The 26,126-nt window shown below is 35.6% G+C and overlaps 1 protein-coding gene across 1 annotated transcript in view; it reads right to left on the bottom strand.

Annotated features, from left to right (window-relative positions):
* The window catches only part of LOC148948658 (E3 ubiquitin-protein ligase UBR2-like), a 155,390-nt gene that overhangs the window by 66,523 nt on the left and 62,741 nt on the right, over positions 1-26,126 (bottom strand). The window contains 7 exon segments of the mRNA XM_089094989.1: positions 597-705; positions 1,964-2,165; positions 9,312-9,552; positions 11,036-11,249; positions 22,177-22,279; positions 23,106-23,154; positions 24,759-24,874. Coding sequence (XP_088951115.1) covers positions 597-705; positions 1,964-2,165; positions 9,312-9,552; positions 11,036-11,249; positions 22,177-22,279; positions 23,106-23,154; positions 24,759-24,874 — 1,034 coding nt within the window.

The raw sequence follows: 26,126 nt of genomic DNA, 5'->3' as shown, positions 1-26,126 counted from the left end.
AAATTAAAAATAGGATGACTTAATATTAAAATAATATTAATAAATTTGAGCTATATTTAAAATAGAGTAGTTTGCTCAACTACATTGTTACCGAAGTTGCTAATATTATATTGCATAATGTTGTCTGAATTACGACATTACGAATTAAAACTATATAAAATCAGCAATACCTTATTCCACAAAATTAACAGTTTAGCCAAAATTAAAAAATAAAGAGAATGATATCAGATGAACAATTGAACATTACAAATATATTGACGAAAATTGAGTAGGTATTTATTTTCGAAATACGCGCAACAACTTGTGATCAAGTAATAAATTATCAAAGAAAGAAGAAAAGGGGCTCATTCAATAGCAAATTTAAGCTTTAGTGCCATTTTAGGGGCCAAAATCGGTCGATGGTAATCTTAAAAGTTTTAATTTTGCTCTTTATTTTTCATGGAAAATTGAAAATACATTTAAGTTTCCTATTTTTATAGGATATTTGAATGATGGTATACGATTGATAAACGATTAACAAGATACACGTCAAAACGTAAGGTACTACGTGTTAACGTATTCAGTAAAACAAGATCAAATACAAGAACGTAGCTTACTTTTTACTAGTATCGATTGCTGTAGTTTGACCCGGCCCAAATGCAACTGGTGAAACATCTTCCGTGATGTCCATAACTGACTCTAAGCTCCCGTATGCACTCTTCATTTCTTTAAAAATGAAAGGAAATGGTCAGTATTTCGTTAAAAAGAAAATGATCTTCGCGACAACAACATACCAACTTTTCTCTAGTCTTGAAACTTAGATGATTACCAGCTGCATGGTTCATTTGTTAAACTAAAATAATCAATTGATACAATCCCCTACTTGGTAATTATGAATACCAAGTGCTCATTTAGAGATAAAACAACAGAAGAATGCTCAAGAAAAGACATTACTTAATAAAACAAGGTTCAAGGTTTAATTTTAGAATATCTGTACAAAATAGACATAAATAGAGGGTAAACGCCGGAGACACAAGGTCGAATGGCAAAAACCCGGTACATTAATCGGAATAAACCTGTTTGACAACAAAAAAAAGCTACCTGAAACAACCAGGCACAAAGGTTTTTACTTCAGAGGAGGCAATCATTCAGGAGAGGAGCAGGGCACAAGTTTAAACAATAGACAAAATTATATAAAAATGTCATATCCTAATCTCGCTCTCATGTCAGGATGGTTGTTGCATAGTATTTGTAATTTGCAAATCGTTATTTTTTTAAGCGTCCTAGATATTAGATAAAAATACTACAACTACTAACGGCTCATTGCAGCTCGTAACTCACCCGTTTTGGCCAAAACACCTGCGCACATTCCACCTTCAGCCCAATCTATTCAACATTCTTCATTTTTTTTACCTCCCCTCAAGTTCCAATTCTCTTTAAATAATTATGGCCTCATCCCACCCCATTTATGACCCCTTATGGCCACCCTATTTGTCAAGGACCTGATTTTTTTTGCCTCTAGATTGATGGTCAAAACAAAAAATTTGGCAAAATTCCATCCTCATAAAAACCGTGAATCTGATTATCCAAAAATTCATTTTTTTTAATTTCAGACCCCCTCCCCCCTGTAAAAATTTAAAGGAGTTTACTTTTTCATACATTAGACTTCAATTTGAAAACGGGGGCTGAAAGGGAGGTGTGAAAACCTCTTTCACATTTAAATAGCCTTGAATCGAACAGTCCGTAGTAGCAAAGTGTAAGTAAAGGTTGACCTTTGTCAACAGGAAAAAAAAACTCTAAAAACTAACTTTTCATTACAATATATGCATCAACAGAATCTACAGTTTGCGCTGATTCTAAATGCGCAAAACTGAACAATATCCTATTAATGGAGCCTCAATATCTATGAGGACAATATAAAAATATAAGTATTAAAAATTTTAAGCTTAAAGTATTAAAGTTAAAAACTTGAACATACTCTTACCGCTTGAGGTTTCAAATTCTGCTTTATGTTCCATGATAAAATTATTCTGAACAGTAGCCATTTGAGCCATAAGTTCAGCCTTCCTTGCCGCAGCAATTTTGGCTCTTCGCTTTTTCTCATTCTCTTCTGCTTTAGATTCTTTAGTATCAACAAACATCTTTTCAGAGAGAGGTTCACTTACGCTTCCCCTTTTAATCAAGATCTAAAGAAAAAGCAACAAATCAGTTGTGGGACCAGAGGAAACATCATCATTAGAGTCCCACATCGCCTGATTTCAGATCTGGGTTTTGTTATATTTGAATGAACTCTATTTCCTTCTATCTCTTCTTCTTTTTCTTTCCATTTTTCTCTCTTTCTTTTTTTTTATCATTATGTTTGTGAGCAGGTATTTCTACTATGCGTTTAAATGATTAATAATTTAATATTTGAAAGTTTAGTTTCGCGATACCCCTCCTTTATGGATCATGGAGCCTTTATGGGGATTAAAAAAAAAAAAACAAGTTTTTTTTAACTGAAAGTAAGGAAAGACGTTAAAACTTAAAACGAACAGAAATTATTCCGTATATGAAAAGGACTGTCCCCTCCTCAACGTCTCGCTCTTTACGCAAAAGTTTTTTTATTGTTTAAAAAAAATAGAGCTGTGAGAAAGTCAAACTTTAGCGTAAAGAGCGAGGCGTTGAGGAGGGGACAGTCCCTTTCATATACAGAATAATTTCTGTTCGTTTTAAGTTTTAACATCGTTCCTTACTTTCAGTTAAAAAACTTGTTTTTTTATTAAATTTTTGAACGTTTTTGAATTAATGCAGGTTTTGATTTTGGCTCACCGCACATGAATAATTAAAACAAAATTTGCATATTAATTTTATTTTTATTTGGTTAAATGGCTTTCTCGAAACTTGTTTAATTTAGTAATAAATTATTAATATTAGTAATAAATATACGTAACTTACGAATTAACTTACGTAACGAACTTCTATATTTATATACTTTTTATACGTATATTAGGGGGTTCACTCCCTAGTCAATACCTCGCTCTTTAAGCTAAAGTTCGAATTTTGTTCCAATTCTTTAAAAATTAACCCTTAATCACAAAGACCGTTATTTAGAATAAATAGCTCTTACGAAAGTACTAAAAAATTTTGGCTTAAAGAGCGAGGTATTGACTAGGGGATGAACCCAATCATATACGTGATGTAACTCCTAACCTGTCCTTCATACAAAATACTAAGCTAGTGACTTTAATTCTCGCCCTCCTTAAATTAAGAGGTTTATTTATCTCTATATATTTTAAGGAGTTATTATATTTTAATATATCTAATATGTTTAAGTATATATTTTAGTAAGAGGTTCACTTACACTTCCCTTTTACTCAAGATCCAAAGAAAAAGCGATTACTCTTAATCGCTGGGGTATATGTAGAATTCAAAAGAGACGGAAAGATGGCCTATAAAGTCTGTTCAATTAAAAAAAGAGTATTAGAAAAGAATGTTAGCGTTATTAGAATATTACTATTGTTGTATATAACTGTAATATAACTGGCTATTTTTTTTTCATGTTTGAATCGATATTCATTGCAGTGCTTTGGTGAATTAAAAAAAAACAAGTTTTTTTTTAACTGAAAGTAAGGAGCGACGTTAAAACTTAAAACGAACAGAAATCATTCCATTTACGAAAGGGGCTGTCCCCTCCTCAACGCCCCGCTCTTTACGCTAAAGTTTTTTATTGTTTAAAAAAATAGAGTTGTGAGGAAGTTCTATAACTTTTAGGGGGTCTTTCCCCCTTTTTTCGAAAATCAACCAAATTTTCTCAGGCGCGTAACTTTTGATGAGTAACTTTTTAGGACTAAACTTGATGAAACTTATATATTTGAAATCAGCGTTAAAATCTGATTTTTTTATGTATCTATTGGTATCAAAATCCCATTTTTTTAGAGTTTCGGTTACTATTGAGCCGGGTCGCCCTTTAGTTCGTACGAACTGTTTAATTTAAATAATTTCAATTCATTTTTTCATTGTTATGAAATTAGGAATCCTTGGGGATAGTTTCTGAGGCTCGGAGCACTCAACAAGGATCTTTGTTTCCGCATTTTGTGGAACCAAGTGTGGAATCCTCCCCCGGAGGGTAAAGGGCTGCTGGCAAATGCTAGCCAGTCCAAGAATAGGTTACCTATTCTTGGAAGAATTCTTGGAAGAATAGGTAACCAAGAAACGTAACCTTTTGGATGTTAATAAAGATTTAGGTTAAATATTTATTTCTTTGTTTATAATTTTTTCCTTAGTTTGGTTGTTTTCTAATTTAGTTCGGTCATTTTAGATAAGATAAGATTTAATTCATTATTGATACATATACAAAAATACACTGTGCTAGTCCCCCCAAAGGCTCTTTGGCCTGTAATTAGGGGAGTAACTCAGAGAACAATGGCCGATTACTTATTGAGATAAAAAATAAATAAATAAATCAAACATCAATAAAGCATAACATAATTCATTTCTCTGCATATTATTCTCAAAGCAAAAAGGTGGTCCTCATACCCTTCTACAATCCACTAGTCACAATCAGATTATACAGAAAAAAAGAAAAGAAAAAGAGAAAGGAAAAAGAATTAAATGAAAAACTATTGCCAACCATTCAAAACACAAAAGTAAGCCACGAGAAAGGCTGCGCATAAGGCACAAATAAAAACTTATACTCACAGTTACAGAAAGAAGAGCAAAAAGGAGAAGAAAGAAAATATAAATAAACAAACACCATAAAGCAAATTTTTTTTCAGGAAAAATTAAAAATTTATTCAGGCAAAATTTTCGGTTTACGAGTGATGTTATAGATCTTTAGTAGATTATAATAATGAAAACAATCGTAAAGAATTCAGTCTGTTTCCCTGTTACGAATGTTACGGTGTTGTGTTAATAAATTTATCTTATCTTTTGTTAAATAGACAAACCCATTCACTAAATTCACAATACGTTATTACAAAGAGATGGATAGACATTTCTAGGTTTTTTTTCGTTTAATCATCTTATTGTATATGCAAGGCCATATCCAGAGGAGGAGGGTTAAAGGGTTTGAACCCCCACCCCCAGCTTGTAAAAACGAAACAAAAGGGCATATAAAAAAATTGATACCCCCCAAAGAAAATCCTGGAAACGCCCTTGCGTGTATGGTGATGCTTGTGCCCAGGTCATATTATAGTCACGTTTGTGGTTAAACTCGAATTACGCATTGCTACAGTGCCAGCGCCGAAGTGCGCCGTTTGTAATTTCAAGAATAAAATATGTGGTTGCGTGGATGCGAGCTTGGGAGAGCAGTTTTTCTGTTTGTAACAGGAATCTGACAAAAGATAGAGAGAATAAAGATAATAGAGATAATAGATAATACAATACAGATGATAGATAAATAGATAATAGAGATATAAAGATAATAGATAATAATAAGGAATAAATTGGTGCTAATTTAAGCTGTTCAAGACCTCTGGGAGGATTCCAGAAGTACGGACGTAAATGGTACAAATTATGGTTGGAAAACGTTCGTCCCCTAATAGAAGGTCGAAGACAGTAGCCCACCAAATCCATGCCACAGAGCTAGGCTGAACAGCCTGCGCCTCAACTCAAGTACGAGTGCAAATACTGCCACATAACATCTCATATGAATACTAGGTTATAGCATTAATCTAGTACAGTAAAGTTAAGGGCTAGACAGACGCAAAACGTTCTTCCAGCGTTATAACAGCCTAAACATTAGCAAAAATTGGGACTCAAGTCAGCTGTTTTAATTTTGGCAGTACTGCATAAAGTTTCTAAATTCTCTTGATCTATGATTTGAAGGTTCTCAGTTTTTCAAAAAATTAATAAAATATAAAAGTTAACATATAGTTTATGAAAAGTTAACTGTCCAGAATTTCATATTCATACCTAGACGGTGTTTCAGATGCCATCAGCAAGGACATTTTGCTGCTGATTGTAAGAACGCAGAACTGTGCTCTCGCTGTGGTTCCTCGGAGCACTCTTCCACCAGGGATAATCTATGTGTTCGGAACATGTTTTGCATTACATGTAAAGAGTTTAATCCCACCTGTTACAGTATCAAATGCCTGGGAACGCTCAAACCGATAAACGGGCAGCTAAGTAGATAAATGGATATTCGTTTTCTCTCTTGGAACATTAATGGTGGTCTTATAAAAAAAGACCTATTCTTGAAAATATACTTCATAATCATGATATTCTTTGTTTGCAGGAAAATTTCTTGACCAACTACAGCCTTAGTTTACTTGACATTAGTGCCACTTTCAAAACTTTCTCGGTTCCAGCTAAACGTAGTGCTTCTAAAGGCAGAGCTTCCGGTAGTATTGCTACTTATGTAGTACCGAATCTTAATTTTAGGGTTTTCTTTTCTTGTGAGAGTTTTTTTTAGCTGTTAGAGTAGGTGATTGCGCAATAATAAATGTGTATTTATCCACAGTTTATAATGATGAGGATTCGGAGAGAGATTTCGCTTTAGCTGCTAGTAAACTTAGCTCTTGTCTTCGTGATGTCCTTAAACTGAAAATCCCGTGTTTGATTGTAGGGGATTTTAATTGTGATTTTAATTGCGGGTTGTCTTCAGCTTCTATCCGTGCTTCTTTACTATTAGGAATATTTGGTGATGGTTTTAAAGTTCAATAGAAATCTGCTCAGTTTACTTACATTCATTCTTCATCTTGCACATCTAACCTTGACCATGTTGTGTCATATAACTTTGATATACCTTGTGTTGAGGTAGTTTCCAATTTTCAAGTTTCAGACCATCTTCCTATTGCTTCTAGTTTCAAACGAGAAGTTTCTCAGATTCCAGTGTTACAGGCTTATACTGCTCACCGGCACAAGTGGTATACTTCTCGCGATTGGAATAATATTGACACATCTTAGTACATCGAAATTTCATATAGTATCCTATACAAGATCCGGGTTCCATTTCATCTTCTCCAAAAGTTTTCTAATAAATACATTAATGAGGTTAGATTAACTATTGATATATACTCCGCAGAAATCTGCCATGCACTTTTGTGTGCTGAAAAAAGGGCAGTTCCTCTTAAAAAAATACGTGTTGGTACCCAAGTTCCCGGGTGGTCAGGAAATCTAGTGCTGTCTGAAGCTTGTGACCGTGCTAAATTTTGGTACAAATTATGGAGAGATTGCCTATGCCCCCGTCAAGGAATAGTCAATGAACTGAGAAAAGTGTCAAAAAAATGTTTTGCTAAGGAACTTACCCTTCATCGATCTAAAATGCAGACACTTTATTCCGAGAAGGTCAGGAATTCACCTGATCTTCTGTGGAAGCTATTACCTCGTACTATCTCCTCAAATTTGCCAGACACGAATGAAATTCCTTTGTCCGAGTGGATATCCCATTTTTCAAATGAATTTTCTGAGCCTGATCCTGTTTTAGAGTCACAATTTTGTGAGGAGCTCTGCAACTTCATTGATGAATCTCCTGACCTTGATTTTGCTGTTACTTGTGATCCCGTCATAAAAGCCATATCCCAACTTAAAAAGAAAGGGTCTTATGGGATAGATAAGGTGAGCACTCTACACATCATTAATGGAAGTTATCTATTGGTGCGTCACCTCAACCTTCTCATGCAAATGATATTTGTTACAGGTATTGTTCCATCCTCGTTCTGCATTGGTGATCTGACTCCCATTCCCAAAAAAGGGAAATCTGAGCTGCAATGTTCCTCTTTCCGTCCCATCAACGTATCTGCTACGACATGCAAACTTTTCGAGCTTCTTTTTCTTGATGAGTTAAGACAGAAATGTTACGTTCCCCCATATCAGTTCGGTTTTCAGGCTAATCTTGGCTGTTCTCATGCTCTTACAGGAGTTTTTACTGCCTTCGCCGACACTGAATCTTCGGGAGAAAGTATGATCCTCGCCAGACATGACATTAGACGTGCGTTCAAATCCTTAATTCATTCGTCCATGCTTCTTCATATGGCAAGGCGAGGCGTAAACCCATCAGTTGTCCGTGTTCTCAGGGATTTATATAGGAATCTAAAAGTGCGTTTAAAACTTCCATCCCGTTTTTCCCTGCAGTAAGGTCTTCATCCTTCCCTATATAATTGCATTAATTCTCGTGTGAGGCCAAACTCTTCAATTCCCTCGAATATGCTTGTGAATCCTCAGTACCCCATCCTCGTTAAGAAAGGGACTAGACAGGGAGCTATCACTTCCCCAACCCTGTTCAATAATAGTGTCCTGGAAGCACAGGCAAAGTGTCTTCCTTCATGCATTCTTGGGAGAATCGATATGTCTCTTATTTGTTATGCTGATGACATCCTGAATCTCAGCCGCACGATCCAGCGCATTGAGCAGAATTTCAAATTCCTCAAAGATGAATATGCAAAAATCGGCCTGTCTTTTAATCCTGAGAAATCCGAAGTAATCCTTTTCAATTGGCGAAATCCCTCTACTTCTCTTATAAATATGGACGGTTCTCTTGTTAAACCCTCAGACCATATTACATACCTGGGCCTCCCAATTGGCACATCTATAGGTCACACATGTTGTTTGCTGATTTCTCACGTTGACCATAAAATTATTATTTCTTTTGCTGTAATCGTAAAACATAAATTACATTCTAACCAATACCTTCTAAATTCCATTGAAAACGTCGCAGCTCGTCCACATCTGATTGAAATAGCTACTTTCTGTAGATTTCTTACAATTACAGAAAAAAAATACCTATAACCCATCTTCTTCAGATTTGCTAAGTATCTTTTAAATTTGCCCCCTTAGACAAGAAACTGTAAAATTATTCATTTGTATAAGTTATCTGACCCTAATATTAGTATTAATAAATCTCTATCCCGTTTTCAAAGTAAGTTTAATCATCCATGGTCAACAATTTGTTCACAATAGTTTTTTTATATTAATGTAATGCATATAGTCACTGTTCGTATTAATGTAATGAAGAGTTTTCTTTTGTCATGTGTTTGAATTTTCAATGTGTGTTTGTGTCCTTCTTTTTCTTTTTTTCTCTTTTTTTTTCTTTAGTGATTACTCCGTCTACTGTACCTTTTGTACCTTTTTTTGACGGGCAATAAATGAATAATAATAATAATAATAATCATTCTCTCTCTTTTCCTCCTTTACAGAGATAGTTGGAAAATCCAGCAACTTGTAAATAAAATACTTGGAATTACTCACTGGTTATATTTATTACAATTAAAAATGCTTTTAGTAAAGCACTATAATTCTTGAGTGTAAAGTGGGTGGTTGGGGGGTGGGGGTTAAAGGGGCAGCCCCCTCCACATACGAGATAATTTTTTGAAATAAACATCATATCTTACTACGAGGAGCAAGAATTAACATACCTCCTTATATTTTCTAATAGTCCAATCGAGAAGCACTTTGTGGTCATCGATCCTTGAATTTCCTCTCAAACTTTCCATCAGTGGGAGTATATCGAACTTGTCAGCTCGATCAGTGAAATGATACCCAATGGAGTTTTCCCCAGACGAAAACCTTATCTCTTCCCATAGTGCATAGCCAATCAAATGAAGGACCATATGAAATTGTGTCTCAGAAAAAGTTCTTGCACGTAGATTTGAAGTCCTGGAACAAAGCAGAGATATATTACACAGAATTTAATTGAACAGGTCTGTTGCACAACAAAACTCGTTATGACATAATAAATTCTTCCACCATCTACAATTTATATGGCTTTTTCTTGGCATACTTGTGTATAGGTCAAACCTTAGATGGAGGCAAGAACAATCAGAGCGTTCTTCCTAGGAGTGTCAAAAACGTAAAAAAATGGAACTTTGACATTTGTTTGTGAATTTTTTCCCGGGTTTGGGGTATGGGTCTTTTTGGTTAATCTCAAGGGGGGTTCCCTTTCCCCCCTTTAATTGTGACATGTTTTCAAGGCTTTGTGTTCATAATGTCAGAGTTGATTTAGGCTTCAATTTAGTTTTTTTTTTTTTTTTTTTTTTTTTTTTTTTTTTTTTTTTGTTCTTGCTTAAAAGAATCGCGTTCGATCTAGAAAGCTCTAACTAGAAGTTCTAGCTAGAAAAATCGAGCAAACTGTTAAAATTTAATTTATTTTAAAAATGTCTGGATTTCTATAAATACTGAAAATACTAAAAATTACCGCTTATCTCTTCTTTTTTTCTCTCTTTCTCTAGTGTTTAATAGGTGAGTTACGATGTAGTAAGAGTGAGCAAAACCCAAGAATAAAACTTAAGCACAGCTAGACAAAAAAGGTTTGCCAGAAAAATAAAAAGGAAACCAAAATATTGAAATATATACAAACATAAAATATATAAATATATAGAAAATAATAAATAGAAAATAAATATAAAATAATAAAAATATAAATTTGAAACACAAAACTTAGTCACGAAAATTTGTCCCATTGAAGTTTTATCAATGGATAAACGACCATATTATAGGTATTGTTTAATGGACATCCAACTTTGAATTTGGACAACAATATGTACAAACCATTCAAATTCTTATAAAACAAAATGATTCGGGAAATATGTGATTATTTTTTTAGAGGAGGGGGGATAAACGCCCTCTTCTCTGTATATAAAGTATTCAAGTTCAGATAAAGAAAGCATACAGTTAAAAAAACGATAAGAAGAACACATCAAAATAAAAATATTAGAATAACATAAAATGATTTAAGGCTTAAATATTTGTCAAAAAGAACGGTTCCATGATATTCCTTCCATAACTATTGAACTTATTGCTTGTTAAACCCGTCTTCCCTCAACTTGATTTTTCAGACAGAAACAGCTTCTATCACCGTTTAGACTTCAGAAAACACACGTTATGGTAATTCCCAGTATAGAATCACTGCCCCCCAACAAAGGGGGACGTAAACCCTATAAAATTCAAGCTACTATCTTTATCCCTGTGTGTAACAAACTTGTACCTCATTAAACCCTCTGGTTTTTCGTATATAAAAAAAAAGCAGTTTCTTAGATATCAGGTATTGAGAAAAGAAAAAGAAAAAATGATAATACAATTGAGGTGAAAACTATATGACGACAACTACTTTCTAGTCCAAAGAAGGAAATTAAATAGAGACCTTTCAAAAACTGTCTGGAAGATATAAAGCATAACATCAGACTCAAGGATGTTTGAAATCGGCATAAACGCCTGAGTAAAAGCCGGCAGTGGAGGTGGTGGACAACATAGCTCCAATCCAGCGATTTTCCTCCGTTTAATCTGTGCTTCTTCTGCCCTGGACATCTCTTCCCTTGTATAATGATAGAAAAACACGTCGAACTGATCGAAATATTCTATTTGAAAAAATAGGTATTTAGGAAAGTATTAACGATTCAATACACTCCAAATTATTCTAAGAAAATGCTACATAGAAATATTACATAGAAAATATTACATAGTTTTTAAATATTATTAAAATATTTAATTATTTTTATTTTTTATCAATTATCTTGTTAATTTATATTTAATTATTTTATTACTAATTATTTATTAGTTATTATTGTATATTATATATTAGTTTTTTTTATTATATTATTTTATTTCATATTATTCTATATTATATTAATTATTTTATATTTAATTATTAATTATTATTTTATTATTTAGCTATTTAATTATTATTAAATTATTAAATCACTTAATTATTAAATTATTACAATATTACATAGAAATATTACATCGCAAATGTTACATAGAGACCGCAAGAGTAGAAAGCCTCGGAAAGAGAAGCTATTAAAAGACTAAATTTTGTATTAAACACTAGCTAAAAACAAATATATATAAGAAGAGAAATTGAAAAGAAAGAAGAAACAGAGAGAAAGAATAGATAGTTACAGGCGAAAAAGCAGAATGCAAACTATAGGAGCTAATCTATTTAAAGTAGTGTGTACATTTTCAATAGATTAACACATTCTCGTACAGATTTTCAAAACATTAAAGGTTAAAGATTACAGCTACAATAATTCAAAAGGTGCTATGTTTCATTTTTTTTCAAACTGGGATCTGTAACCTACACTCTTAAATACATAAGGCTCTGTCAATTGTCCAATGCGTTATCGCATTTAGTTCAATCCACCTGTTTAGATCTATCGGTCGATCTGTTTCCTGTATCTTATTAGGCCTGTTCAAACCAATCATATCTGATATCTATCGGTCCATCCATTTCCTGTATCTTATTAGGCCCGTTCAAATCGATCATATCTGATATATATCGGTCCATCGGTTTTCCGTATCTTATTATTCCCGTTCAAATCGATCATATGTATCGGTCCATCCGTTTCCTGTATCTTATTAGGCCTGTTCAAATCGATCATATCTGATATCTATCGGTCCATCCGTATTAACACCAAGCCGCACGAGGCCAACATAGCTACGCACGCTCACCCTACAACCCAATCTATTCAAGGCCTCCCTCTTTATACCCTCCCATGAAGCTCCAATATCCCTTAAATCGTTCCTTATGAATCCTCACATCCGATTTGGGGACGACCTCCTCTTCGTTTAGCCCTAGATGGTTGGCCAATAAGAACAATCTTTGGTTTTCAAAATATTTACGTTTTCGTTCGAAAAAACAATTATCAGTGAATCCTGATAATCTTCATCCTAAAATGGCATAACTACAAATATTAGGCCTTACATACTCATAATAAGCAAAAGTTACTAAAATAATACAAAAATGACAAAAGATTCGCATTGTCTGGTGTTTTGGAATGCAAATAATAATGTATATATAATGTATAATGTATAACACATTACCAATGTATAACACAATGTATAACACATTAATAATGTATAACACATTACCATTAATCATAACTGCCTCCTGGAATGCACCCTAAACTTTCTGTTTTATTCGAAAAGGCAATATATCTCTTTTTTACTTTTGGAAATATTTGAAAAACAGTGCCATATAAACATTATTTGTTTCTAATGTCTCATGTCAAAAATTCCTAGTTTATAATAGTCTACCAAAACACATTTATTGTTGTTTTTTTCTGTTTTCCCTGTTCTTTATGTTGTGAAATTTCAAGCAATAAGAAGCAAAATCAAGCAACAAGAAGCAAAAAGAGCGTAGATGGCGTAGATCACTCTTGATCAACTTTTCGGATTTGAAAAATCAGAAAAAAGGGTTTTCACTTTCGACTTGATTATTCATTTTAATTTTTATCTTTTGAAGTGTAGCTTATTAAAGACTACATCTATTCCTTTTAGGTTTTACTTCCACTTTTTTAACATAATTTTTAATTTTTTGCTCCGAATATTTTTATTTAGATCAATAACACAGACCTTCTTATTTGGCTGTTTTTATTTCATTGGTATTCAGCAAAAAAAAAAAAAAAAAAAAAAAAAAAAAAAAAAAAAAAAAAAAAAAATTATTTGGGCTTAATAATAATCATCAAATTTTAAAAAACAAAATTTTCCACATGGAAGTAAAGAACGAAGTCAAAATCGAACAACAAATATTGGTCGCAATATTTATCTATAAAACTATTGCACATAAACCAACTGATAATATTTCTATATACTCCTTCGATTAAAATCTTCTTCGATTATACTCCTTCGATAACCTCCATTCGATTATACTCCTTCGATTCGATCGCAACTTTCGATTAAAACTAATCGCAAATTAAATGGAGCCGTCTTTCACAATCCCAATTTTGTAGCATTCTATCAAAGACACTGGTAATAAACAGCACAAATAGATTTTGAACCGGTTAGTTCTGCAAGGCCCTAACACTAATTTATTCTTCTTTCTGATGGTAATTACTGATGGTAACTTGATGGCAACTTCCTGATGGTAATTAAACCCTGTGTTGGCGACACTGGACAGAAAATATCGGCGTTTGATAGGAGAAACTGCTCGAAGCACATTATCAACACAAAGCGACAATCTTCAAGAGTTTCAATCTCTAAAGACTCAAGAGCAGATTAGTAATCAACAAATGTTTCTCATCCGAGGATGATTTTAACGGCTCTTTTCTAGACTTCTATATCATCACTTAGATATTCAACATTATGAATCTGGGGCCCGCATACGGAACACGGATATTCTAACAGACGTACATATTACTGGACGCTGACTAACTGGAAGACACAAGCTGTGCAGTAAAATTAAAGCACTGAATGCACAATTGTCTATCTAAACTATTCCTTGAACATAAATAATTCATCATAAAAAACAAAACAAAAAAAGAATCATAAAATTTTAATACTTTTGATTTTACAAATTTACTTTTTATCATTGTAATTTCACTATTTTAAAGGGACACTCCTATTACCCAAAATTTTCCTTTTGATTCTATTGCCTACAAACATATAGCGAATTGATGCCTACGTAGATCTCTTGTATTGAACGTTGGTAATGTTTGAAACAATCAGTTTTTTTGTTGAAAAAATATTTTGAACTGATGAACCAATAAATGATTGCATTTTCTACACATTTGAAGGAATGCTTTTAAAAGAACAAAATATGGCTGAAAAATAACAACAAACAAATTTAGCAATAACAATATAACAATAATATATACAAGAATAACAATATAACAATAATATATACAACAATAAGAATAAAAATGAACATTAACCAAGATACAAACTTATTCTATATAAGAGTTTCACGGTATAAAATACTTACTTAAAGCTCTTGCTCGGCAGCGTAGCCAGCGTAGAGGGAACCAGTCGTCAGCGCCGTCAGTCTTCTTCAGAGTGGTCGGTTCAGGTCGAGGGTTGTCGCTTCAGCCGGGTTGATGTTTCTGGAGGCGAGCCGATCACGGATGACGTCCGCCGATCTGGTGCGTGGTCTTCCCCTAGGACACCTCCAGCCATTTGCAGCTGGGTCGAAATCGAAGATGAGTCGGGCAGGTGTTTGGGCAGACAGACGGAGCAGATGACCATACCAACGCAGCGATCGAGACTCAAGCTGCTCGGACAGGGGTGGGAGTTTGAAGGACCTGAGGATTTCCGAATTTCATACCCTGTCAGGCCATCGGGAGCGTTCGATTTTTCGGGGGTGTTTCGTCTGGATGGCATCTACCTTCAGCGTCTGTGTCTGAGTCAGCGACCAAGTCTCAGCAGAATAGAGCATAACGCTGGCAACCGAAGCAGAATATATTCGTGCTTTGGTGAGGCGGCTGATCTGGAGTTTATGGAAGACTGTTTTTAGAAGGCGACCGAAGACAGAGTTTGCTTTTGCCGCTCTTGCTGATATTTCGGCATCTAGGCTTCCGTTTGAGCAGACAATTGAACCAAGGTAGGTAAACTGCTTGACTACCTCTACAGTCTGGCCACAAATTTCCACAGATGACAGGGGGTTGGACGGCGTTTCCTCAACGGGCATTATCTTGGTCTTCGACCAATTTATTTTCAGACCGAATTTCTCAGCCGCAGAGGCCAGTGTTTCCAGTGTAGTTTTGAGGTCACTAATGTTTTCGCATATTAGCGCTACGTCGTCGGCAAAGTCGACGTCTGAAAGAACTCTTCCAGCAAAGCCTATGCCAAACAGCTGCACCTGCTGTGTTTTATTCAGGATGTGGTCTATCACACAGTTAAAGAGCTCAGGTGCAGCGGCACATCCTTGCTGGACACCATTTTTAAGTTTGAAATATCCAGAAGGCCGTCCATTTACGATCACCACACTTTCAGTGTTATTATACAGCTCTTTGAGGAGATGGATGATTTTCGTGGGTACGCCAGAAGACTGGAGTATTAGCCATAGTGACTGCCTATCGACAGCGTCAAAGGCAGATCGAAAATCGACAAAGGCAATGTACGCCTTCCTCTTATATTCAAGAGTTTTCTCTACTAGCTGTCTAATCGTATGGATTTGCTCGGTGGTGGACCTGCCTGGCATGAAGCCAGCTTCCTGGGGGTGACGCAGGGCATGGAGGTATCTTGTTGCCCGTTTGAGAAGCAGCATAGCGAAGAGCTTTCCAGGAACTGAGAGTAAAGTTATGCTACGATAATTGATACATTCTGCTTTGCTCCCCTTCCTCTTGTAGATTGGCACAAGTAGGCCCTTCTTCCAGTCTGAGGGGATTTTTTCAGAGTGCCACACAAGGTTAAACAGCATTTGTAGCCAGAGGATCATGGCTGGACCCCCATTTTTAAGGAATTCCGATGTTAGGCCACATATTCCTGGCGCTTTGTTATTCTTTAGCTTGCGGGTAGCAGCTTTTATCTCCTCCGCTGTAAATTCAGGACCATCAGGAGCAGGTATGGTAGTAGCCGCATCAGCTGCGAGCTCATGGTCCGTCTGGTCTGGTGGATCTGAGTTGAGCAGTTTCTCAAAGTGGTCCTCCCACTGGCGAAGGCATTGTGATTGGTCGTAGATATTCTCACCACTAGTGCTTCGAAGGTATGGCGTAGTTTGAGTATGCTGACCTGACAGCTCACGAAGAATCTTGTAGGTGGCTCCACTGTCATTTTTCTTGGTGGCCTCTTGCAGTTCGGATGCCTTGCTGTCAATAAAAGCCTTGCGGTCTTCATGCAACATGGAATTGCGCTCTTTGTTTAGCAGTCTGTATGTAGCCATGTCCCCGCCAAGACGTGCTTCTCGCCTGAGCTCTATGATGGCAAGGGAGTGATTACTGATCCAGTCCTTTTTCTTCCGTTGCCTCATTCCAACAACGTCAGTTGCTGCCGCAAGACTGTTCTCTTTGAAGGACTTCCATGCAACTTCACTATCATGGCATTGGCCAAGGACCTCAAATCTGTTGGATATCTCCACATGGTACCGCTCAGCTAGAGCGGGGTCCTGTTGGATGCGACCGGCATCAATTTTCCGAGAAGACTGGCTGTTCTTCATAGCTTTGAGGCGGAGCTTAATTTTGGCTGCTACCAGCCGGTGTTCCCGAGCTCGGCGCCACGGTAGGTGCGGCAATTCTGGACAGACGACAGCCATCGTCGACGTACGATGATGTAGTCGAGCATCTTCTTTGTTGATCCATCATTGCTATACCATGTATATTTGGCTATATTTGGTCTCTGGAACCATGTGTTCGCAATCGTTAGATTTTGGGCCAGACAACAATTCAGCAGCCTCTCTCCATTATCGTTTAGGCTATCCACTGTAACAGGTCTAACAGCGAGATTCCACAGGCCTGATTCGTTTGAAACACTTACATTCAAGTCTCCTAGCAGGAGGAGGTAGTCATGGGGAGGTACAGAAGATAGTTCAGAACTAAGCAAGTTATAGAAATCGTCTTTGTCTTCTTCATCAGCGTCGTTTGTGGGGGCATAGCCCGTAATGACAGTTATTTTGCCGTGCTTCCCATCCAGTCTTGCGGACAGGAGTCTAGGCGATACTGGTTTGAATGACAGGAGGGCCCTACGTGCAGCACTGTTCAGTACTAGGCCAACGCCTCCTCTTCTTTGGCTACCGCCAGACCACAGCAATGTGCGTCCTTCACCTATGTCCTCTTCACCTTGTCCAGGGAGGTGTGTTTCGGTGACTCCAGCTATTGTGACTTTATATTTTTTTAGTTCTTTTGCTAAAAGAAGCTTCGAACCGGGTTGGTTCAGCGTCAGGACGTTCCAGGTGGCCACATTGGTGCCACCTTGGTCAACGATGTTCAGAGGGGATTTTCCTTGGGCGGTCCGAGGTCGATACGGGGTTTCAGATGATATATCCGAGGCTGAATTTCTGGTTCCATTCGTAGCAATAGATGTTTCAGGAGTAGGGCTGCCAACCCAACCGTCCCTTGATGCATTTGGTTCTGTGGTGGCTAACCAGCTATCCAAAGGCACATGGAGGTCGTTCTTCATGCGCCAATTTGCGCGGGCACTAACTCCGGACGAGCATCATTACCTCCACATCATAAAATATAGCAATATTAATTTCTGAAGCTCTCGAGGATTTTTGGTTTTTCATTACTACAGTCATAAAAGAGATGCACTTTAAAATATATTTCAGTAAAGAGCAAACGACAGTCTGCCATTTACAATCCGAATCATACATTGAAAAATAGCATTCACACAGTGGTAACAATTTAGGACTTAACAGAACTTAACCAAGATCTAATCCACTTTAAAACTTAAACACTGTCATTTAGAATCTGGATCATTCTTTTAAAACAACTTTTGTAGTCTTTGACATCAATTTAGGCACTTAGAATCCGAAACTTAACGGAACTTAACCAAGACTTAATCCAACTAACAATTTAGGCACTCTGCCATCTAGAATTCGAATGATTTATTTAAAAACACCGTTCATAGTATTTGATAATAAGAAATTGCGAACTAAATGGCACTTCTTTTAAATTTTCCTGGGACAATTGACTAGAAAAAACCAATAAAAAGCGACCCGAATGAATCTCAAAACCAGTTAGGTCTCCAATCGATTGGCACTCAGGGCCGTGTCCAGGAAAGGAGGGTTATTTCCTCCCCTGAATTTTTTGTCCGTCTCGTGAGAAAGTAGCAAAAACAGATGTTTTTTTCCAGAATATGGCCTTGCTGGCACTATTTTCCTATTTTTCCTGGTGTTGATTACTCAGTTGGCATTAGAGGGTAGAAGATGGCAGTACTCGGAACTAGCATGGAGAAATTATCTGAAACGCGTTATTAAGAGGGAACGGCAATATTTAAGCCTTCCAATCTTAAAATACTCAAGAGCGGACTTGTAATCAATAAATTTTTCTCTAAGGATAAAATTAACTACTCTTTTCTAAGTAATAAAAGTTATAATTATAATCTAGGTTTATAAGTTCTTTTAGAAAAACCAAACGGCCCTGAACTTCTTGGACTTTTTAAGCTGAACCTTGTATGAGTTTCTTAACTTGACTTACTTGACTTATGTCCCATCCGTCCTTGGAGGTCGTTTTGGGGCCTCTTCTTTAACCAGTTCATTGATGTGCCTCCTGTAGGTACTTCTGTTGTCGGCCAGGCGGCAGAGTTGTGGCAGGTTGTAAGGTGGAAAGTTTTCTTTCCATCTCTTCGGAGGGCGACCCCTGGGTCGAGAACCGTGTACTTGTCCATCGAAGGTTATCTTCGGGAGATGAGTGCTAGCCATGCCTTGTGTATGTCCAAGCCATTTGAGTTGTTGTAGTTTTATTTTGTCCAGTATTGTAAATTTGACTTTCAGATTATGGAGAAGCTTGGAGTTGGAGATTCTGTCATGGAAGGTGATACCAGCGATGCGTCGTAGGGATTTGGTTTCAAAGGCAGCTAGGCGGCGTTGATCGTCTGTTTTAAGCGTCCAAGATTTACAGGCATAGATGGCGATCGGAATAATGAGGGAGTAGAAGAGGCTCGATTTGAGAGTTGTTGTTAAGTTTTTATTCCTCCAAATAGGCGTCAGAGCTTTAAAACTGGAGTTTGCAAGTGTCAGGTGTCTCTTGATGTCTTTGAGTTGGTTTTTATCATAAGTAAGTAAGCTCCCAAGGTAGGCGAAGCCTTCCACCCATTCAATGGTACCTTCACCAAGCTGAAGGCTGAGATTTACCTGTGAATCGAATTTGCGTGGACAGCGCATGGCTTTCATTTTTGAGGTGTTGATTGCCATCCCGAAGAGGTTGGTGGACGAGTGAACGCTGTTAGCCTGAGATTGTAGATCTTGAAGGGACTCGGCTATTAGGACTATGTCATCAGCATATGCCAGTTTGTCTATCACCACTGCTCCGACAAGGGCGCCTGGCGGGTTATCTGTGAGTGAAAGGGCGGCATGTTCTTAGACCGAACAAAAACTCTCGTATGTGTTATATTTTGAATTCAATAAAAATAATTTCAAGAAAAAGGGGAAAAATTGAAGAGTATCGGATAATATGGCATTATTTAGAGTCTATTGATAATAATAATCTAGGCTGTATTATCTAGGCTGTATACTGAACAATAATCTAGACTGTATGCACTGAACATCAAGATGCGATATTTATAGTCTTTGATATGCAAATGCATTATATCATAATAGTCATAATATCATAGTATATCATAAAATATCATAATAATCTAATAATAATAATAATCTAGAAAGTCTAGATGCAACTTCTTTAGATTTAAGTAAAATTTATATCCCAGATCAGTGGTTTTAAACTGTGAGCCGTAGCTCACTGGGGAGCCGCTCTGTCGTCATAAGGTTAACGCGAAATATTCAGCAAATTTTTTGAAGCCTCGAATTCTCAAAAACCGATTTTAGTTTTCAGAAAAAAATCAAAACTATGGTAAATGGTACCAATGATTATTTTCCCTGTTGCACCACTTTATAGCTTTTGATAAAATTAAATTATCTTGCAATAGATAGATGGATAACATGAATAGATCTATAGATTTACCCACACGAAAGCCCTATTGGGCTATGGTGAAACACAAATTGGTGAAACACGCAAAAAATAAGCAAAAAATACAACATCAAAACGCAAACTGGCAAAATACTAGAACTTGCTATCCAAAAAAAAAACAAAAAAACAATTCATGATGCTTTATACCTACCCGGACAAAGCTTTTAATAATTTTTATATCTAAATAACACCTACTTTTTAATTTCCAAAATCCAATCTCTCCTTCCAACCTCCCGACCGAAAATTTCCACCCGTAATTCCCTCAATTCTTACATTTTTCTATAAATTATGAAATCTCTTTTTGAAGATCACCTGTCACAGCTTATTAAATGGTTAGGAAAATACTTACGATCATATAATATTCATATAATATTATATATTATCATTCATATAGTATATATTCTACTAATATATAACTCATATAATTATATATTCATATAATATATATAGCATATAATATTCAGAAATTTACATTTAGAGCCATTTAGGATTCAAGGTCCATTTAGAGCCAAGACTTCATCTGAATTTACTTCTTTTAAAGAGGAATCGCTTATGAAATTGCATTGAATAAATAAATGGAAAACAAAATTTGGTAGCATGGAACTGTCTAAATTTTGGATATACGTAAAGGAAGAATATAATATAATAAAGTATATAATACAATGAACAAGAATATAAATACAATAATATAAAAATAATATGATATAATAATATAATACAATAAGAATATAATATGATAATATAATATATTAAAAATATAATAATAATATAATACAATAAATTATAATATGATAATATAATATATTGAAAATATAATAATAATAAAATAATAAAGAAGAATATAAACATAATAATATAATATAATACAATAAAAGTATAATAAGAATATAATATGATAATATAATATATTAAAAATATAATAATAATAATATAATAAACAAGAATATGATAAAGGAAACTGTACCGCAGTAAAACTCGACGTAATACGAATATTAATTCCATTTTTGCAACATCCTATTTGTGGAAAGCTAGCTTTTCGCCTGTTGTGGCAATAAAAAGCAAGAATTGCTTCAACAAGAAACGAGGTTAACCATATCCCATTGTATTCCAAGACTGAAGAAGTTATGTAGAAAACAACAAGCCAATACTCTCCATTAATAATTTTCATAATGTCAATTATTAATCGATATTCACTAAATTGTTTCTACATCTAAAATGTGTGTTTCATATGTCTTTAAACTAACCTAACCTCATAAAAGTGCACTTCAATTGCGTGTGGAAACCTTATTGAATGCATTTTTACCATAACCAGTCACTGCAACCCAGACATTGGTGGTTGTCCAGACTCAATATGGATATTACCAAAATAGTTGAAATTAGGTAATTTAAAATATCCCAATGAAAATAGTATCTGTTTTTGATTTTTACATTGTTAAATGAATAATCGCTTCTTAGGTATTTTTGAAGACCACAATGCTTTTTCATGACGCACAACATAAAAATCTCTGGATTTTTCGGCCACATATACAGTGGCCGTCATTGGCAGACAAACAGTTTATCTACTGGTGACGGCCACAGTGTATGTGACCGAAATATCCAGAGATGTTTTATGTTTTTTTACTATCAAATAAAAGGATATGTTCCTATTGAACTGTTATTTGTACATTTTCCTTTCTTTCCAATTTCTCAAGAAGGTCAAAATTTTTGAAAAAAATTCTGACATATTTAAGCAGTCGCAGACAGGTGTGATATTTTTTGGGAGCAGCGGAAAAATCTGATGTTTAAGGGAGCCACAAAAAATGTGATGTTTTTAGGGAGCCGTAATCCGCTAAATATTGATAACATCTGGTCTAGCTGCAAGAAGTAAGAGGCATTATTTCGAATGTATGTACAATAATAAAAACTTAGTAATTATAATAATCTATGTTTATAGTCTTTGACAAAAACGTACCATCCTTTAGTTCGTAGACTCCTTTAGCTGAGCCTTGGATTGGTTTCTTAAATTGAGCAATTTTGTCAATAACAGACTCAATATGGGTTTCATGGCTTGTATCCTATGGTAAGGCTTTGTTCAGGGCAGAATTGTGCAGTGCATCAATGTGTAACTGGTGGATTAGTTCTTTCATTGTTTGCTCCTCAGTATTTGAAATATATTCATACATTAATTAAACAATATATAAACAATGGTAAGGCCTTATTCAGGGAAGAATGGGGCATTGCCTCAATGCGTAACTGATGGATTATTTCTTTCATTGTTTGCTCCTCGGGAGTTACCTGAAATATATTCATATATTTATTATACAAGAAATAAACATTGGTAAAGGTTTATTCAGGGCAGAGTGGGGCATTGACTCAATGCGTAACTGATTGATTATTACTTTCATTGTTTGCTCCTCTGGAGTTAACTGAAATCTGTTCACATATTTATTCTAAAAGAAATAGACCGTGGTAAGGCATTGTTCAGGGCAGAGTGTGGCATTGCCTCAATGTGTAACTGATGGATTATTTCTTTCATTGTTTGCTACTCGTGAGGGAACTGAAATATATTCATATATAGATTCTACAAGTAATAGACCATGGGAAGGGCTTATTCAGGGCAGAGTGGGGCATTGCCTCTATGCGTAACTGATGGATTAGTTATTGCATTGTTTGCTCCTCGGAAGTTACCTTAAATACGTTCATATATATATTATACATGAAATAAACCATGGTAAGGCCTTGTTCAGGGCAGAGTGGGGCATTGCCTCAATGCGTAACTGATGGATTATTTCTTTCATTGTTTGCTCCTCGGGAGTTACCTGAAATATATTCATATATTTATTATCCCAGAAATAAACCATGGTAAGGGTTTATTCAGGGCAGAGTGGGGCATTGCCTCACTGCGTTTCTGATGGCTAAGGACTTTCTTTGTGTGCTCCTCGGGAGATACCTGAAATATGTTCAAATATTTATTATCCAGGAAATAGACCGTGGTCAGGAATTGTTCAGGTCAGAGTGGGGCAGTGCCTCAATGCGTAACTGATGTATTATTTCTTTCATTGTTTGCTCCTCGGGAGTTACCTGAAATACGTTAACATAATTATTATACAAGAAATAAACCGTGGTAAGGCCTTGTTCAGGGCAGAATGGGGCATTGCCTCAATGCTTAACTGATGGATTAGTTCTTTCATTGTTTGCTCCTCGGGACTTACCTGAAATATATTAATATATTTATTATACAAGAAATAGACCATGATAAGGCCTTGTTCAGGGCAGATTGGGGCATTGCCTCAATGCATAACTGATGGATTAGTTCTTTCATTGTTTGCTCCTCGGGATTTACCTGAAATACATTCACACATTTATTATACAAGAAATAAACCGTGGTAAGGCCTTATTCAGGGCAGAGTTGGGCATTGCATCACTGCTTAACAGATTTATTAGTTATGTCATTGTTTTATCCACATGAATTAAATTAAAAATGTTAACACATAAATGAGACAACATATAAAACGTCGTAAGGGCTTATTCAGGGCAGAATTGGGCATTGCATCAATGCGTATCTGGTGGATTATTTCTATCATAGTTTGCTCGTCAGGAATTACATGAAATATATTCATATTTACCTGATTAGTGAATAGTTACATAGTTACAGTGTTACAGTGTTACAGTGAATAGTTACAGTGAATATAACACACAGTGACACAGTGAATATAAACATAGTTACAGTGAATAGTTACATGGATTAGTTACATGAAATATTTTCAGATATTTATTATACAAGAATTAAACCATGGTAAGGCATTTTTCAGGGCAGAGTGGGGCAGTGCCTCAATGCGTATCTGATGGATAATTACTTTCTGTGTTTGCCCCTCGGAAGTTAACTGAACTATATTCACATAGTTATTATACAAGAAATAGACCGTGTTAAGGCATTGTTCAGGGCAGAGTGGGGCATTGCCTCAATGCATAACTGATGTATTATTTCTTTAATTGTATGCTCCTCGGGAGTTACCTTAAATATGTTCATATATTTATTATACAAGAAATAAACAATGGTCCGGCCTTGTTCAGGGCAGAGTGGGGCATTGCCTCAATGCGTAACTGATGGATTAGTTCTTTCATTGTTTGCTCCTCGGGAATTACCTGAAATATGTTCATAAATATATTATACAAGAATTAAACCAGTGTAAATCATTATTCAGGGCAGATTGGGTCATTGCCTCACTGCGTAACTTATTGATTATTTATGTAATTGTATGATCCTCGTCAGTTAACTTAAAAAAATTCATATATAAATTATACAAGAAATAAACCCTGGTAAGGGCTTGTTCAGGGCAGAGTGGGGCATTGCATCAATGCATAACTGATGGATTAGTTCTATCATTGTTTGCTCCTCGGGAATTACCTGAAATATGTTCATATATTTATTATACAAGAAATAGACCGTGGTTAGGCATTGTTCAGGGCAGAGTGGGGCATTGCCTCAATGCGTAACTGATGGATTATTTCTTTCATTGTATGCTCCTCGGGAATTACCTTAAATACGTTCACATATTAATAATACAAGAAATAGACCATGGTAAGGCCTTGTTCAGGGCAGAGTGGGGCATTGCCTCAATGCATAACTGATGGATTATGTCTTTCATTGTTTGCTCCTCGGGAGTTACCTGAAATATTTTCACATATTTATTATACAAGAAATAAACCATGGTAAGGCCTTATTCAGGGCAGAGTGGGGCATTGCCTCAATGCGTAACTGATGGATTAGTTCTTTCATTGCTTGCCCCTCGGAAATTACCTGAAATATATTCATATATTTATTATACAAGAAATAAACCCTGGTAAGGCATTATTCAGGGCAGAGTGGGGCATTGCCTCAATGCGTAACTGATGGATTATTTCTTTCATTGTTTGCTCCTCGGGAGTTGAAATATATTCATATATTTATTATACAAGAAATAGACCATGATAAGGGTTTATACAGGGCAGAGTGGGGCATTGCCTCAATGCGTAACTGATGGATTATTACTTTCAGTGTTTTACCCTCGGAAGTTAACTTAAATATGTTCACATATATATTATACAGAAAATATACCTTGGTAAGGCCTTGTTCAGGGCAGAGTGGGGCATTGCCTCAATGTAACTCTACTGATTCAGGTCATTAGCAGAAAAAAATATGTTTTCTGTCAGCTAATGAGCAACCTCTTTCTTAGTTTTTTTTTATTCACAATTATTCGTTTCCCCCCCCCCCCTAATCATCTTAAAAAATACCTTTTTTTTATATCTTTATCGAAAAGTGGCCTTTATGGTATGTGTCCGAAGTAGCCTGTTGTCTGAACGCAAAACATTGAAAGTCTTAGAAGTGTAAAAACATGAGATTTGTTAAAATTCTTGAAATATGAAGGCTTTGAGTGGTCAAATTATAAGAATGAAGTCTTAAGGATTGAGGAACTTGAAAAGTTTCAGCAACCTTTTTCAGAATTCAGTGTTACAAATAAATTCATTCTCGATTCATTCTTTGCTAGTTCTAAGGTTTTAGCGCAAAATAATCAATCCAAGGTAATTTAAAATTCAAGAGTTGTAGAATAGCGATTGGAAGCTTAAAGGAATTCATTTAAAAAAATCGACTAAATGACAATAAATCTCCAGCGCCTTTAGTGATTTAATATTTTCTAGGGTTTATGAACTTAATTAGTCACTTAATTACTATCAATTAATCAATTCTCTTATTTATCCCGTATCATGAGTAAAAAATTGGGAGTTCTTTTTTGAGTTAATAGCTTCTGCTGGCAATCCATCATCGAGACAGTTTCAGCCCAATTCGGCGCCGACAATTGTCGACATCTCAGTTCTCGCTTCTTTTTTTAGTGTCAGGCGCAACCTTGCGGCAACTGACCAGGCCTCGTATTGCTAAGCGGC

Source organism: Artemia sp. Qi Xiang Cuo, chromosome 9 (genome assembly GCF_049724085.1).
Source record: "Artemia sp. Qi Xiang Cuo chromosome 9, ASM4972408v1, whole genome shotgun sequence".
NCBI lineage: Eukaryota > Metazoa > Arthropoda > Branchiopoda > Anostraca > Artemiidae > Artemia > Artemia sp. Qi Xiang Cuo.
This window is presented reverse-complemented; position numbering and strand designations above follow the sequence as displayed.